General features: G+C 43.7%; 1 protein-coding gene across 5 annotated transcripts in view; it reads left to right on the top strand.

Annotated features, from left to right (window-relative positions):
• The window catches only part of SMARCA2 (SWI/SNF related, matrix associated, actin dependent regulator of chromatin, subfamily a, member 2), a 679,721-nt gene extending 667,702 nt beyond the window's left edge, over nt 1–12,019 (top strand). For all 5 annotated transcript variants that reach the window (XM_030193821.1, XM_030193826.1, XM_030193822.1 and 2 more), the window contains 2 exons: nt 5,946–6,088; nt 11,141–12,019. In XM_030193821.1, coding sequence (XP_030049681.1) covers nt 5,946–6,088; nt 11,141–11,176 — 179 coding nt within the window. In that variant the 3' untranslated portion in view covers nt 11,177–12,019. The remainder of the gene's footprint in view (nt 1–5,945; nt 6,089–11,140) is intronic.
• The last annotated feature ends 6,075 nt before the right edge of the window (nt 12,020–18,094 follow it).

The following is an 18,094-nucleotide window of genomic DNA, read 5'->3' as shown; positions in this document are numbered from 1 at the left end:
GCCTGTTTTCTGCATTTAAATATAAACTTTTCAAGTGGAAAAAAAATGAAAAGCTTATATTTAAGGAGCAGAACAGCCCTGCTTACAACAAAACTCTTGTGTGCATGCACCAGGCACGTTCCTCCTGCTTGCATAGCATGCATATAGTTTGCATGCTGTTAACGTTGAACATTGGGAAGTTATTTTTGTGCGCTGGTTCTGCGATATTTTCTGGCACCATTCCCTGTTGCGCCGGAGTTCTGAGTATCGGCCCATCAGAGAGATAATATGTTTATAGTTTGGCCATGATTCTCTTTCATGGTTGGACTATAAATGTATTTTCTGTTTACAACAGATTCAGTAGGAAGTTCTTGCTTTAAGACCTAGTGCTCTGGCACTTCATATGTTTTTTTTTTCTCCTAAAGAGTCCTAGAAAATGTCTGGAGAAATTTCAAGAGAAAGAATATATTTTTCTAGACCCTAAACAACTACAAAAACTGGTTCATTTACAGGAGAACTTAGTTAAGGAGGAGAGTTAGAGCAGAGGTTCTCAGACTTTCTTCTGACAGGCAATATTTCTCCGAGGACAAGCAGGCTGCTTATTCTCACGTGTGGGTCGACATCCGCGTCGGCCCAGGAAACAGCAAATTTTTCCCAGCAAAAATAAAAGGTTTTTCCAGAGTCTTCTGGCACGTATGCGCGGATGACTTCCCTCCGGTCGCGTGAGCGTGCCTCTTCAGTTTTCTTTTCTCTGCGTTGAAGTGCGGTAGTATTTTTCTGCGCTTCTCTCAGGCCCAGGAAACAGTCTTCGAGTTTTTTGCTATTTTTCTCCTAATTTTTTCTTTATTTTATTTTATTATTGTCATCTAAAAAAAAAAAAGTTAACCGTAGTGTATTTTTAGTTTTGTTCCCTTTCCTTTGTTTTTTCATCGCGGCCGGGTTATTACCTTATTTTTTGTGTCCTTTTTCTTTTATCAGGCACAATAGCGTATTTTGATTTCGCCGAAGCCGTTTTCCCTTCTATGTCATCGAAGACACCCAGCGGCTTCAAACGTTGTACTCGGTGCAACCGGACCATCTCAGGTACCGATACCCACGCCTGGTGTATCCAGTGCCTTGGGCCCGACCATAGCCCAGCCGCTTGTAGTCTGTGTCTTCTTATGAAAAAACGGACCCAAGCGTCTCGAGAAGCCCATCAAGAAAAGCTTTTTGGGGCTCGGTCCAGTCCTTCGACATCGACTTCGGTACCGAGGTCGTCGACTTCGATAGGAGCATCGACATCGGGAGGAGAGGTAATGGCTGCTGAGAGACCAACTCGCGCTGGGAGCAGCGAGGCATCGAGTGGGTCTCCACCTGCGTCAAGGCCTCCTGTTATGCAGGCCCCCCGGGACCGACCTTTGTCGGACCCAGCCCCGAGGAGATGTGAGGATTCCACGTCCTCCTCATTGGTACTGAGGAGTCTCGATGATGGGCATCAAGCGAAGGCGAAGAAGTACTGTCATCGTTCTCCTTCAACACACGGTGCCGGGGGCTCCAGGGCGTTGAAAGCGTCGGCGCCGAGAGGATCGCGCCCCCCTCGATACAGGAGGTGCCGATGCATCGGTCTCCTAGCAGCCCGGTACCTGCTCCCGAGCCTCCACAGATTCTGACACCGCCTGTTCCACCGACCCTGCAGCCTTCTCCGATGGCGGCTCTCGATGAGCGAATCCGGCCCTTGTTTCCAGAGCTTCTGGAGGGACTGCTATGTCAGTCAGCTTCGGTATGGAGGGTACTTGCGCCTTCTGTACTGTCTGCTGCAGCGGTGTGTGGCCCTTCTCCTGCGATCCAGTTTGACCTTGGGACGTCCATTCCAAAGTCCTCAGCCACAAAAAGTGCTGATGACGGATGCATCCCTCCTGGGATGGGGAGCTCATGTAGATGGACTTCACACTCAAGGAGTTTGGTCCTTTCAACAAAAAAGGTCTTCAGATCAATCTTTTGGAATTAAGAGCGATCTGGAATGCTCTAAAGGCTTTCAGAGATCGGCTGTCCAACCAAATCATTTTTATTCAGACAGACAATCAGGTTGCCATGTATTACACCAACAACAGGGGGGCACCGGATCTCGCCCTCTGTGTCAGGAAGCCGTCCAGATGTGGCTTTGGGCACGTTTCTCCAAGCCACATATCTGGCAGTAGTAAACAACAGTCTGGAAGACAGGTTGAGCAGGATAATGCAACCTCACGAGTGGTCACCGAAAATGGGCATAGCCCGCAAGATCTTCCAAGCGTGGGGCACTCCATCGGTGGATCTTTTTGACACTGAATCTAATCACAAGGTCCCTCAGTTCTGTTCCAGGCTTCAGGTCCATGACAGACTAGCGTCAGGTGCCTTTCTCCTTCATTGGGGAACAGGCCTCCTGTATGCGTATCCTCCCATACCTCTAGTAGGGAAGACTTTGCTGAAACTCAAACAAGACTGCGGAACCTTGGTTCTGATTGCACCCTTCTGGCCACGTCTGATTTGGTTCCCTCTTCTTCTGGAGTTGTCCTCCGAGGAACCATGGAGATTGGAGTGTTTTCCAACCCTCATCACCCAGAACGAAGGGTCGCTTCTACATCCCAACCTCCAGTCTCTGGCTCTCACGGCCTGGGTGTTGAGAGCTTAGAATTAGCCTCCTTGAGTCTTTCAGAGGGCGTCTCCCAAGTCTTGCTTCCAGAAAAGATTCCACAAAGAGGTGTTACTCTTTCAAATGGAGGAGGTTTGCCGTCTGGTGTGACAGCAAGGTCCTAGATCCCCTTTCTTGTCCTACACAGACCCTGCTTGAATACCTCCTACACTTATCAGAGTCTGGTCTCAAGACCATCTTAGTGCAATTAGTGCTTATCGTCGTGTAGAGGGTAAGCCTATCTCTGGACAGCCTTTAGTTGTTTGCTTCATGAGAGGTTTGCTTTTGTCAAAGCCCCCGGTCAAACCTCCACCAGTGTCATAGGATTTCAACGTCATCCTCACCCAGCTGATGAAAGCTCCTTTTGAGCCACTGAATTCCTGCCATCTGAAGTACTTGACCTGGAAGGTCATTTTCATGGTGGTTGTTACTTCAGCTCGTAAGGTCAGTGAGCTTCAGGCCTTAGTTGTGTATGCACCTTATATCACGTTTCATCACAACAGAATAGTCCTCCACATGCAGCCTAAGTTCCTGCCAAAGGTGGTGTCGGAGTTCCATCTCAACCAGTCAATTGTCCTTGCCAACATTTTTCCCCCCGTCCTTATACCCGCCCTGGCGAAAGCAGTTTGCATACCTTGGACTGCAAGAGAGCATTGGCTTTTTACGTGGAGTGGACGAAGCCCTTCAGACAGTCTGCCCAGTTGTTTGTTTCTTTTGATCCGAACAGGAGGGGAGTCGCCATCAGAAAACGCACCATCTCCAGTTGGCTAGCAGATTGCATTTCCTTCATTTATGCCCAAGCTGATCTGACTCTGGAGGGCCATGTCACGCCCTCACAATGTTACAGCCATGGCTGCGTCAGTGGCTCACTTAGTCAGCCTCCATTGAAGAGATTTGCAAGGCTGCAACGGGGTCGTCAGTCCACACATTCACATCTCACGACTGCCTTCAGCAGGATACCCGATGCAACAGTCGGTTTGAGCAGTCAGTGCTACAGAATCTGTTTGGGGTTTAGAATCCAACTCCTCCCCCCTAGACCCATTTTTGTTCTGTTCCAGGCTGCACTCTCAGTTAGTTGTTTATGGTTTCAGGTCAATCTATATTATGTCCTCACCGTTGCGAGGCCCAATTGACCAATGTTCATTGGTCAATTGCTTAGCCAAAATTGGGTGGCGGCAGGTGGGGGGAAGAGGGGTTGGTGGTTGGGAGGCGAGGATAGTGGTGGGCAGACTTATACGGTCAATGCCCTGAAAAAGACAGGTACAAATCAAGGTAAGGTATACACATAGGAGTTTATCTTGTTGGACAGACTGGATGGACCGTGCAGGTCTTTTTCTGCCGTCATCTACTATGTTACTATGTTTTGAATGAGCCTTGTTGTTAGGGATAACCCACGTGAGAACAAGCAGCCTGCTTGTCCTCGCAGAAAATAAAGATACTTGCCTGTAGCAGGTATTCTCCAAGAACAGCAGGCTGATTGTTCTCACAAACCCGCCCACCTCCCCTTTGAAGTTGTTGTTAGTTTGTTTATATGCTTTTTGATTTAACTGAAGAGGCACGCTCACGCGACAGGCGGGAAGTCATCCACATGCGAGGTGCACGCTGTTTGCGCGCCAGAAGACTGGCAAAACTTTTTATTTTTGCTGGGAAACATTTGCCGTTTCCTGGGCTGACGCGGACACCACATGTGAGAACAATCAGCCTGCTGTCCTCGGAGAATACCTGCTACAGGTAAGTATCTTTGCTTTATGTGCATGAGACACTGAATACTACAATTTGTAGCTGAATAAAAAAAGCCTAAGTATAATTTCATTGGGGCCGATAGCCTGCAGAGGTAAGCGAAAACAGGAAGTTGCATTAGAATGTGGGACCTGGTTGAGGAAAGACCCCAGAGCAGGCCTGTGGGGATCCTGTTGGTGGCTGCTAGCTACATAAAGTTAATACCATGGCAGGAAGGGGGAGGAAAACGCAGAGATGCCGGGACCCGCGAGCAGTACTCGTCGGGAGGGCGTTACTGCAGGAGCAAGGTTTTTTTTTACTGTTCCTGTGAGGCAGTAAAAAGTTTTGCTCCCACGATAAATGTTTCATTTCTGTTATGTTACTGCAGGTCCCCATCCCCGTGTCATTCTCTAATAAGCAGTTTGCAAAAGTTACATGTTTGAACTTTTATATTTTTTTCACATCGAAGGATGGGGGTTGAACTGTTATATTACGAATTGTTTGCACTACCATACCTCTGCATACCTCTTACCCACCCCCACCCTGTTAGACTGTCAATGAAATGCTTGGATGTTTCACTTATAAATATACTGTCATCTACCACATTTGCTTATTTCCGATCTGACGAAGAAGGGCAACCTTCAAAAGCTAATCAAGAAAATGTATTAAGTTATGTCCAATAAAAAAGGTATCATCTTATTTTCTTTTCCATGTTTTATTTTGTTTGATTTCTATTGATAACCTTTAAGAGTGGACTAACACGGCTACCACACCTCTCTACTTTGCACTACCAGAATTCATGAAAACATCGTTTTTTTTGTTTCTAGTGACTTTAGTCACCTTTTCCCAGAGATGGTCATATATAAGGACCCAGGCCAATGACTGCTTTGGTGGCTTCGAGAAGTTTGGGTAGGTTAGACTCAGCCTGGGCTAGAAATAAGAATGGCCTAATAATGCTACTAGTCCAGGGTAGGGGGAAGGGAGAGCAACACCTATAAACTGTTACAGGACCTGGTCTGAACTTGCTGCTCTATGAAGGAAGGAAGAATCAACTATCCCCCCCCCCCCCCCCCCCAAGTTACTCCAGCTTCACCACACTAGGCCATTGGGAAAGAGGGCAGGTCTGCTCTAACTCTAGCTTCTGATGGTCAACCTGAAGAGGACATCCAGGGTCTGTACAACATAATTTGGAGGCAATCTACAACTGGGCATCTCCATTTAGGAACCCTGAGGAGAGTCTATAAAAGCACTTGAGCGCCCAAGTGCCTTTATTAGCATAACCCAGCACTGGCACACCTAACATTTACATGCATAAAGTGTACACCCCCTTGCATTTATGCACTATGTAGGTTTTGATGTACCATTACAGAATAGTGCTTAGGCACCATACTGGCATTTTCATGGCTAACTGTACACTTAAGCACATAAGTGCTTGCATTCTAGGCATACCTGCAAGAGGCGTGAAAGTGTGGGTACCTAGATTATAGAATCGCCCTCTTTGGGACCACCTCCCTTAAGTCAGTATCTCTGATGGCTAAGTTATTCATCAAAAAATAAAAAATGCATGTCATTAAGAATGCTTTCATTTTCAATTTCATAGCAAAATCTGTGAAAGTAAAAATCAGGCTTAATAAGAAGGATGAGAAAAACCGAGACAAAGGAAAAGGCAAAAAGCGCCAGAGTCGGGTAAAAGCGAAGCCTGTTGTGAGTGATTATGATAGCGACGAAGATCAAGATGAAAATGTAAGTTCTCCATTTGTATGCATAGTGGAGATTTTATAGATTGACTGTGGCTGAGAGAAGGCTGTTCTGATACAATAAATAAGGTCTTCTCATTCTACTTTACTGTACAGTTTTACCGTTTACAAAATCAGATGATCTTTATTAACTGTAGAAGATGTTCTTTTGCCAGAACTTTAGCAAAAGCCATTTTTGATGTGTTTAATTTATCATTATGCAGAGCCTTGGGGATAAAAAGAGACTAATGTGAAATTGTTGAACTAAATCATGCAAATATGCATTTAGGAGTAAATAAACTACCTGTGATAAGGAATATCCCGTGTCTAGTTTTTATGCTGGGTATGCCTCAACAAAGCAAAACTAAGCCAACTGAGGTGAAGGAAGAGATTTCAAAGAACAAGTGAACACATGTAGCATATCAGTGCTGCCATCTGTTGTTGATAACTGAAAATTACTACATTTCTGTTAATAACATCGAATTTTCTGCACTTGTTTTGGCATTAGCTGTTCATGTATAGCCATGAAATTTAAAATACACATTTTCCCTAAAAACAGAAAGTCAGCAGTGACAATAACAAAAGCTCTTTCTGCAGTAAAAATGTAATTTTAGCTATGGAAACTTTCTCTTTGATGATTGCTCACTCTGTAAACGAAATGAACAGTGTGCATACTGTTTTATGTAGGTTTAGGAAGCATTCTCATGGTGGGGCTAAATAGGATGGAAGTATACATGTGATTTTGAATAATCAGAACCACTTGCATTTTTACCTAAAGAAAGAGACCAACAAAAACCTGGCATAACTTTGTGCTAGTTTTCTTTTGTTGGGACAAACCACAGTGTAGAAACTAGACATGGGATGTTCTTTATCACAGGTTGCTCCTAAATGCATACGACCTAAAGAAGAAGGCATGCATTTCAAAGGTATTGCCTTTGAAAACTAGTCAAAAAATGTATTAAATTAGTCCATTAAAAAACGTGATATCTTTTTTTTTTTTTTTTTTATTGCCTTTAAAAGTGGACTAACACATCTACCACACCAACTTATTTTGGAGTTGGAAATTAAATACATGGAATCAAGAATGACTCCTTTAATCCTTTCTGTGTAAAGTCTTGGATAAACACACACACGTTTTAAAATAATCCTTTCATTGATCTGGTATATGTAAAGTGGTTGTCATGTTAGTCTGTTTTAATGGTAATTAACAAAAATTAAAAAAGGAAAATAACAGCTATTACTTATTTCTATAATGCTACTGGATGTATATAGTGCTGTACACAAACACTTAAGAAACCATCTCTGCTCAACAGAGTTTACAATCTATCAAAATATACAAAAAGACAAATCAGGGATGAGGGAATTACATTTATTATGAGAATAAACTTGGACAAGTCTGATTTAATGAGAGACCTAGGACGAGGAGGTTCCAGTAATTAAGCAGGAGTTTAAGAATTTTGGTAGTGTGTTCAGAAAGGAAGGGACAAATTATGTTTTGTAAAGGCCCTTGGCTCTGGCTAGAAACAAGTTACTGGAGACTTTGACAAGGACTGTTTTTGTATAGTGTAGAAGACAAATGCCAGAATGTAGTGGATCAAGAATTGCTTGAGATGAAGGAAAGTCAAACAGTGGTAGTGAAGACTATATTCAAGTAGTTTGATTAAGAAAGGGAGAAAGGAGATGGAACAATAGTTGGGAGGGCAGGTAAATTCTAGTGAAGTTTTTTGTTTTTATTTTTTTTAAGGAGTAGAATAACCACAGCATGTTTGAAGGTGTCAGGAACAGTTGCAGTAGAGGATAGATTGAGGATATGACAGAGAAGGGATGACAAGGAGAGAAAGAACTGAGTAGATGGGCAGTAATGGGATCAGAAGAAGAGGTAGTATGTGTGAAGGAGGAGGAGAAAAGATGTGTAGTTTCCTCTTTTGTGATTTTAGAAAGGGTGATAGGGGTTGAAGGAAGGTTGTGAGAATGAGGTGGGGGAAGGGGAGATAGAGGTGACCTGGAGGAGAACTCAAGATTAACCTTGTGAACATAGTCAAAAGTACATAAGTAATGCCTTCTCCGAGGACAAGCAGGCTGCTTGTTCTCACATGTGGGTCGGCGTCCACGGCGGCCCCAGGAATGGAGATTTTCCAGTAAAATCTAGAAAGCTTTGCGACAGCCAGCAGAGTGTGGGACGGACGCACCGCGCATGCGCGGCCATCTTCCCGCCAGCGCGCATCCGTTCCCGCCTCAGTTTTTCTGCGGTGGAGAGTGGCTGCATGTCGGTCTCGCTCCCTCAGGCCCTAGGAAAGAGTTAGGCGTCTTCGCGTACTTATTTAGCGCTTTCTTTTTGTTTTACGTTGCCCCTTTTGCCTTTTTTCCGGTGTAAAAAAAAAAAAAAGAAACCCTCTTTTATTTTAGTTTTTTCCCCTGTTAAGTTTTCTTTCGCTTCCATTGCGGCCTTTTTGGGCCGCACGTCCGCGGTACTCCTTTTTGTACGCTCGGTTGGCACAATCGAGCCTTTTGATTTTACCACCACGATTTTTCCACTGACGTCACCGCCACGATTTTCCCACTGATGTCAAGTGTGCTTGGTGCCAGCAGTCGATCTTGGGCACTGACCCGCACTCCTGGTGCATCCAGTGCCTTGGGCCCGACCATCGCCCAGACGCTTGCAAGTTGTGTCTGAGTATGAAAAAACTGACACAGGCGTCGAGAAGAGCTCTTCGGGACCGTCTTTTCAGAGCTCCGACTGATTCCTTGGTGTCGACGTCGGCACCGGGGATGGCATCGACATCGGGAGCGCAGGTAATGGCTGTCCGGACATCACCACTAGCTGGGAGTAGCAAGCCGTCGAGTGGGTCTCCACCTGTCTCGAAGGCTCCTGCTGTGCAGGCCCACCGGGACTGACCACTGTCGGACCCGACCCCGAGGAGGTGTGTGGATTCCACGTTCCTCTGAGGAGTACCGGTGACGTGCTTCGAGCACAGATTCTGACACGACTTCTGTACCAGCCCCCCAGCCTTCCTCGACAGCGACTCTGGAGGAGAGCATCTGAGCCATTCTTCCAGGCCTTCTGGAAGGGCTGCTGCGTCAGCCTTCCGCGATACCGGGGGTGCTTGCACCCTCGGTACTGTCAATGGAAGCGGCAGCGGGCTCCGTGCCTGTGGTGAGGTCCCCAACGCCGGTACCGCTTGCGGCCTCGGCTACCACCCAGGTCGACTCCCCGTCGACATCGTTGGAAGGAGCTTCATCGCCGCTGGCATGGGAGTCGACTTCTCGGCATCACCATCGGGGACATGGTTCCTCGGCGTCGAGACGGGCCCGGTTTTGGACAACAGTTCGAGAACTCTTGTCCGATACCGAGGAGGATGCCTCCTGGGATGAAGTGAAAGACCCCAGATATTTTTCTTTGGAGGAGTCTTGTGGTCTTCCTTCTGATCCCACTCCTTCACCTGAGAGGAAGCTTTCTCCGCCGGAGAGTCTCTCCTTCTCGTCATTTGTCCGGGAAATGTCTGTGGGCATTCCCTTTCCTGTGGTAACTGAGGATGAGCCCAGGACTGATATGCTCGAGGTCCTTGACTATCCTTCGCCACCTAAGGAGTCATCCACTGTCCCTCTGCATAATGTCGTTAAGGAGACATCACTGAGGAACTGGATGAAACCGTTAACTAATCCCCACCATTCCCAAGAAAGTGGAGTCCCAGTATCGAATCCACGGAGAACCTGAGTTGATGAGGTCACAGTTACCTCACGACTCTATGGTTGTGGATTCCGCTCTCAAGAGAGTACTAGAGATTTCGCCTCGGCGCCCACGGACTTTAGACTCTTTCGGGAGGAAGGCCTACCAGTCCTCTATGCTCGTGTCCAAAATTCAGTCCTACCAGCTCTACACGAGCATTCACATGCGGAACAGTGTAAAGCAACTGGCGGACTTGGTGGACAATTCCCTCCGGAGGCCTTTTCAGGAGGTGGTCAGGCAGCTGAAGGCGTGTCTTAAATTCCTGTCTAGGGGTGCTTATGACACTTTTGATGTTGCATCCAGTTCCGCTGCTCAAGTTATAGTGATACGCAGACTCATGGCTGCATGCCTCTGACCTGGACAATCGGACCCAGCAGCGACTTGCGGATGTTCCTTGCCAGGGGGGGATAATATTTTTGGCGAGAAGGTCGAGCAGGTGGTAGAGCAGCTCCACCAGTGGGAAACCGCCCTCAACAAACTCTTCCACCGGGCGCCTTCAGCATCTACCTCAACAGGTAGACGTTTTTTTCAGGGGAAAGAGGAATGCTCCCTATGCTTACAATAAGCGTAGGTACAATCCACCTTCCCGACAGCCTTCCCAGGCTCAGCCCCAGCGCGCTCGTTCGCGTCAACAGCATGCGCCTAGACAGGCCCCTGCAGCTCCCCAGCAAAAGCAAGGGACGGGCAAGTTTCGTAACCCTCCATTGCCCCTGGTATAAAATAAGTACCTGATTATATGTAAACCGCTTTGAATGTAGTTGCAAAAACCTCAGAAAGGTGGTATATCAAGTCCCATTTCCCTTGTCCCCTTTATAACTTCCTTTTCTGTTAAAGTAGTTGAAAAACGATAATGGTGGACAAAAATGCAGCTGTTCAGATACAAATACATTAGTTTGGGTAGTGGGTCCAGTAATCAGTCAGGTGATGCTTCCTAGACTATTCTTATGATCTGTCATACACATGTTCTGTAATTTTTGTTAGGAATTACATGCCCCAGCAGATAGCTATATTTCATGTTTCTCTGTATTATTTTTGTCTAGACTATAAAGTTAAACTAGAAGATATAGGTATGATCATAAACAGAGCCAGAATGATGCAGACAGAAATATGCCAACTGTTGCAATTTTCAGATCACGCTTATGTGCCTGCAGCTGTCTTTTATGAGGAGTTTTATTTGTAAAATGTAGCAGAGCCACTTTATTTCTTTTCCTATCAAATCCTCCATTCAGTTGTCAAGAGACATTTAGCTCTTCTGGTTTTATTTTACAAAATGAAAAAAAAAAAAACATCTCTGACACGTTTTTGACGTTTGCTAATTTTCTTCCCCTGCAGGACCCATCAGAAGGAAGTGCAAGTGATGATGAGTAACCACCTAGGATTAGATTCCTCGGCAAAACATATCCTCCCTCCCTCTCATTTGACACTCAGTGAACTCATTTCTGTCAGGTAGACATTGGGGTTGTTTATGTACCTTCATCTTCCTGTAGCTTTAGGATAGTGCCAGACATTATATCATGGTGTAAAAAGAAAAACAAATCTTTGTAACATATAGTGACCAAATGGAACTCCAAGAAGAAATAGAAACATAACTTTTGATGGGAAAAATGTGAGTGAACAGTATATTTCTATAGTTCTGACTTAGGTTTGTAATGGTTTCATTGTGCCTGGTTTTATCATATGTTAAGATGCAGTAAGCAGCATCACAATGTTGAAAACCCAATCTTTTGTAACATTGTTGACCAGGAGAAGCCATTATAAGCCACTGGTTATTTTATTTTTCATCAGGCAATTTTGAAGAGGTTTTTTGTTGCTGCTGTTCTGTATTGTTTTTTTATACTGTGGTACATATATGCAATTTTGTTTAAAAGCTCATTATTGTACAGTAGTTAGACTTACCCCCTTGTATTTTCCATTTTATGTTCTGTGAAAATAAGACTAAAAGCTTTTGAACCATATAAATTGTCTATTGTAAACATTACTTAAATTTTTATTTGTTTTGCTCTTGATTTAAGAAAACAGTTGGTTTGGAAATGCTATCAAATGTTGCAGTCTACATAGTGTAATGGATGCATTTTTTTTCTTTAGTTTTTCCTTGTTACCAATGTGGATAATCACCTTTTCCCTAAAGTGTACTTAATCTTTGCTTTCTTTGCACAATGTCTTTGGTTGCAAGTCATAAGCCTGAGGCAAATAAAATTCCAGTAATTTTGATTCTTGAGAGTTTTTTTTCTTAATAAGGAAACAGTTGAATTGAAAGGTTACTTATTGTTATACCATAGTGAGAAGGGCAGAACATTTTGCGGCATCAGTGATATAATCCAGTGGAGATATGTAATTTGTCATCTCAGAATTTTTTTATGAGGATACTTTTTATATTTTGGGATCATTAGATTATCTATAGAGGTTTTTTTTAATCATTTTTGTCTATTCATATATATGTTCCCTGTATATCTCTTTCTTCCTACCTTGTGTCTATTTCTCTTAACCTTTTTTTACTCTTTTCCCTTGTTTTCCCCTTTGTCTCGTCCTTGTTGTCTCCTTCCTCAGTTTTTATATTTTCTTCCCTCTTATGACTTTTTCTCCACAATTTATCTTGTTTTACTCCTTTTTGCCTGCTCTTTCTTCCTTTTCACATCTTGTTCCTCTTCATTTTCTTCCCCCTTCTGTCTTACCCAAGTCTTCCCTGTTGAAGCTCATTAACATATCTCTAAGGTGACAGTGAAACAAGTGGGGGGGGGGGGGGTAATTATCATTGTGTGGTAAAAATTGGGCTTTTACACAGAGGGGCATAATCGAACGCGAACGCCTATGTGTAAGAACGTCCATCTCCGAGAACGGGTCCGTGAAGGGGCGGGCCGAACCGTATTTTCGAAAAAAAATGGACATCTATCTTTTTTTGCGAAAATACGGTTTGTACCAGGCAAATGCATTGCATTTGGTCGTTTTTTAGCGATAATTGAAACCGAAGCGGCCCAGCTCAAAAATGACCAAATCCAAGGCATTTGTTAGTGGGAGGGGCCAGGATTCGTAGTGCACTGGTCCCCCTCACATGCCAGGACACCAACCGGGCACCCTAGGGGGCAATTTAAAAAAAAAAAAAAGTAAAAGAGCTCCCAGGTGCATCCTTCCCTTGTGTGTTGAGCCCCCCAAATCCCCCAAAACCCACTGCCCACAAGTCTACACTATTACCATAGCCCTAAGGGGTGAAGGGGGTCACCTACATGTGGGTACAGTGGGTTTTGGGGGGGGGGGATTGGAGGACTCAGCATTAAGCAGTACAAGTGTAACAGGTAGGGGTGATGGGCCTGGGTCCACCTGCCTAAAGTCCACTGCACCCCCTAACAACTGCTCCAGTGACCTGCATACTGCTGTCAGGGAGCTGGGTATGACATTTGAGGGTGAAAATAAAAAGTTGTGAAACTTCATTTTTTGTGGTGGGAGGAGGTTAGTGACCACTGGGGGAGTCAGGGGAGGTCATCCCCGATTCCCTCCGGTGGTCATCTGGTCATTTAGGGCACTTTTTGGGGCCTTATTCGTGAAAAAACAGCGTCCAGGAAAAGTGTCCTAAATTCTAGCTAAAAACGCATACTTTTTTTCCATTATCGGTGAAATGCGCCCATCTCTGTTCGGCCTATAACCATGCCCCTGTTCCGCCTTCGCCACACCTCTGACACGCCCCCATCAACTTTGTCCGCATCCGCGACGGAGTGCAGTTGAAAACGTCCAAAATCGGCTTTCGATTATACTGATTTATTTGTTTTTGGGAGATAAACGTCTATCTCCCGATTTGGGTCGCAATATAGGCGTTTTTCTCTTTCGATTATAAGCAGGATAGTGTATCAGAAGTGTGAATAAACTGTGGTAGCTCAGTACCACAGGTTAGTCACTCCCTTGGTATATGAATAAAGCTGCTTGCAGTTAACCTTGCAAGCAGTGTTATGTTAGCATCCTGGGGACATTGGACCACAAAGCCATGGCCCAATGCTTGTGAACTTGCATCTTAAGCAGGCTTGGAAAAATCAAATCAAGCAGTGTTACATTATCATCCTGGGGACATTGGACCACAAAGCCATGGCCCAATGCTCGTGAACTTGCATCTTAAGCAGGCTTGGCAAAATCAAATCAAACTGTCTCCCCCCACACCCATAAGGTCTCTGCCCACAAGTCCTCCCATCCTCCCATAAGCCCACTTTCAAAATCCAGCACAAGCAAAGGCAGGAACAGCTAGAGATTGCAGCTACCCGACCCCACTAGAGACCATGGATATGGCAAGGCAGGCCCCTTTAACATGCACCCATCTTTTGTTTGGCTTTATTCTTACATCTGTAAGGTGGCTTGCAGTTTTCACTGCAAACAATGTTGTAGAATTTGCATAGTAATGAGATGTTTTGCATGCATTTGAATGTTTTTAGATTTTATTTATTTATTTGCACATTTATACCCCACGTTTATCCCACAGTTTAGCAGGCTCAAAGTGGCTTACAATGCACTGATAGGCTATTGCCAAATCAGAAGTGACACGGTTACAATTAATTTTATATCACATTATTACGGCAATTTATAATACCATGCATTACATAATATAACTTGCGTTAGAACCCTTTAACACACGTTAAGGGGCAAATAACATGCATTGTAACCATAGCACAGCTTGATAACTATCCACCTAAGGGCTTAAAAACATAAGAATAGCCATAGTGGGTCAGACCAATGGTCCATCTATCCCAGTATCCTGCTTCCAACAGTGGCCAATCCAGGTCACAAGTATCTGGCAGAAACCCAATTAGTAGCAATAATCCATGCTACCAGTCCTAGGGCAAGCAATGGCTTCCCCCAAGTCCATCGCAATAACAGACTATGGACTTTTCCTCAAGGAACTTGTCCAAACCTTTTTTTAAACCCAGATACGCTAACTGCTGTTACCACATTCTCCAGCAGTGAGTTCCAGAGCTAACTATTCTTTGAGTGAAAAAATATTTCCTCCTATTTGTTTTAAAAGTATTTCCATGTAATTTCATTGAGTGTCCCCTGGTCTTAGTACTTAGAGTGAAAAATTGATTAACTTTTACCCGTTCTATACCACTCAGGATTTTATAGACCTCATTCTTATCCTGCCTCAGTTTAATTTTCCAAAAGATTTAAAGGGGCACTGATAAAGTCGAAGAAATCAAAATGTTTATAAGTATAACATAGTAACAAATTCAACAGCAACTTATCCAGAACTGGCTCATGTTTGGGTTTTTTCTCCCTATAGAAGTCCCCCCAGATGTGTGCGATGCTGTACAGAGATATTGCAGTTGTATTTGTTCACAGTGATCGCTAGTGACCTTTTTTGTCTCTGAGTTTGACTTTGTTATTTTCAGTTCTCCAGTAGTATCATATGCTCAACAGAACATCAGCATATTGACCCCTGATAAAGGCTTTATAGCCGAAACACGGACCGTGTAGGGTCCTAATAAAGTCCACTTGGAGTTTTCATTCTGTGAGTTTTGACTGGTTTCTTGGATTGGATTTTCTTCCACTCTGCATTCATTCTCCCTGGTGATTTTGTGGAAGGTGTGAACCTCTTCTTTTTTTTCTTTTGTACAGAGATATTGGACAGTTCCTGCTCCTTATGCTTATAGTCTAGTCAAGATAGATAAAACACATGACAAAGAGCAAATAAGAGGTGTTAGATCAGTGCAGGAAGGTACTTGCTCATCACTTATTCTAATTGAGTATATCTACAAGAAATCAGGACTCTGCCTCAAAAACAATTTATAAAAGAAGTGCAGAGACAAGTAAGTGTGCAAGGGGAAGAAAGAAAAGATTTCAAATAAGCCATTTGAAGCAGAAGACTTTATATCAGGGGTGTCCAGCCTTGGTCCTTGAGGGCTGCAAACCAGTCAGGTTTTCAAGATTTCCCCAATGAATATGCATGAGATCTATTTGCATGCAATACCTTCATTGTATGGAAATAAATCTCATGCATATTCATTGGGGAAATCCTGAAAACCCAACTAGGTGAGGGCCGAGGTTGGACATCCCTGCTGTATATGAACTACTCATATTTAAAATTCCCTTCCTAGTCCCAGCAAGAGAAGCTTCACCCCAATCAGCTCTGCTGAAAGAAGAGGAAACCTGCAACTTTAGTGGCAGCTTACAGAGCAGCCTGTTTCAAAGAAGTGCAATCAATATTCCTCCTGAGGTCTCAGTGTCCAAGGAACTCATTAAATCTCTGACCTCAAAATACTGGATTTAGGGCACTGGGCCATAAAAACCAATGAAGGCAGGAAACTAACCACCAGTAAACAAAAAAAATAAAACCAAATTTAAAATCGTCATGAAAGGAGCAGTGCAAACACCGCAAGTATCTTGTTTAAAATGAAGCTGTCAGTGGCATCAATCCCTGGATGGGCAGGATTTCAGGCTGTAATGGGGCACAGAGATAGCAGGCACAGTAAGTAACTAGAAATAAGAATAAGAATCGGACAGAGTAAGTGAGCAGCTTCATACGTGTACAAAACACATGCACATAATTGACAAGAATACTAGTAATTATACTGCCTAAATTTACACGTCTGCGTAGGCTCTGAATGAGGACTGCCTGTGGTAGGGTGAGGTTGCTAGCACTTCACCCTGTCATAACTAGTGCATCGTGAAAATTATCTAATAGGATGAACAACAGAAAAAAACACCCCACGCCAACCACCATCAGGGACAATCTGGCAAGGGTTCTTCTTGAGTTTGTTAATGTGAGTAATACATATTTTTCATAAACAATCTACTGTTCTAAGTGAGATACAAAATTACATATCTAATGATACATAAACAGACAAAATATTACAAAAACATGTTGCAGTTGGTCCTTAGCTGCCAAGGAGATGAGCACAAGGCGGTTTCCAGCTCCGTATGATATCTGCAGATCCTTAGGATTGATGGGAGTTTTGCAGTGTGATGCATAGATCCACATTGGCAGGCCTTGACACATTATGGTTGTGTTCATGGTAGGATTCTTTCTAGCAAGGTTCCAAGGATGACTTCCTTTGATGAACCTTTTATATATACACCCAATCACCTAGTTGTAAGGAGTGGCACGGTTCATGGGATAATACAACCACAACTTGTCAGTGGTCATTAAGGCTTTGTAATGCTTCAAGATTGTACCATCTGTTAAATTTATGTCAGTAATGTGTTTGGCACACGGAGGAGAGGCTGACAACTTCACAGGTCTTCCCATAAGGATTGCATGGAAACTTAATCCAGACTTAATGATATGCAATGGATCTCACACTCAAAAGAGCAAGAGGTAAAGCTTCAGGTCAGTAAACTGGTTTCTGCACAAATCTTAGCCAGTTTGTTTTTCACAATAATATTTTGTCTTTCAACCAGGCCAGAGGATTAGATGTTGAGGACAATGTAATTGCTGCGGTATCTTTAAAACCTTGTGAACTTCTCTCATAACCTGTCCTGTAAAATGGGTGTCTCTCTCACATCATATGTTCTTATGACCTTTTACCCTCCCGTTGTGTGTTACAGTAAAAGCAGCCCTACCTATTATGTGTACATTGATTGTAATATAGGCATCCTTGTGTATTTACCCTCCTTCCTTCCCTGTTCTTCATTTATTTACTGTAAACCACTTCAAGGTGAAATGTGGCCATGAAACTGCTGCGGTATCTTTAAAGCCTTGGGAACTTCTCTCATAACCTGTCCTATAAAATGAGTGCCTCTGTCACTGTTCAAACAGTTTCTTGCTGAGACTGACAATATCAGCTTTGGCACAGGGATAAATCTCTTGCCAACAAGAAAACATACATACAAAGGCTAACGTATTCAAACTAGCAACATTTCTTCATTTATATAACATACTACTACTACTTATCATTTCTATAGCGCTACCAGACGTACGCAGGGCTGTACACTTGAACATGAAGAGACAATCCCTGCTCGACAGAGCTTACAATCTAATTTGGACAGACAAACAGGACAAACAAGAGATAAGGGAATATTAAAGTGAGGATGATAAAATAATGGTTCTGAACAAGTGAATAAGGGTTAGGAGTTAAAAGCAGCATCAAAAAGGTGGGCTTTTAGCTTAGATTTGAAGACGACCAGAGATGGAGCTTGACATACCAGCTCAGGAAGTCTATTAGGTAATTTCCACAAGTCTTTTTGAACTACAAGGTTTGTTCCTGGAGAGAAGCCACATCAAGAGAAGCAAGTCAGCAGAAAGGGAAGGAAGAAAAACTGCAATCAGTAACTGTAGAGGGAGGATAAAGGCATTGCAGAAAGAGCCAATGTTCA

The sequence above is a fragment of the Microcaecilia unicolor genome, chromosome 2 (assembly GCF_901765095.1).
Source record: "Microcaecilia unicolor chromosome 2, aMicUni1.1, whole genome shotgun sequence".
NCBI lineage: Eukaryota > Metazoa > Chordata > Amphibia > Gymnophiona > Siphonopidae > Microcaecilia > Microcaecilia unicolor.
This window is presented reverse-complemented; position numbering and strand designations above follow the sequence as displayed.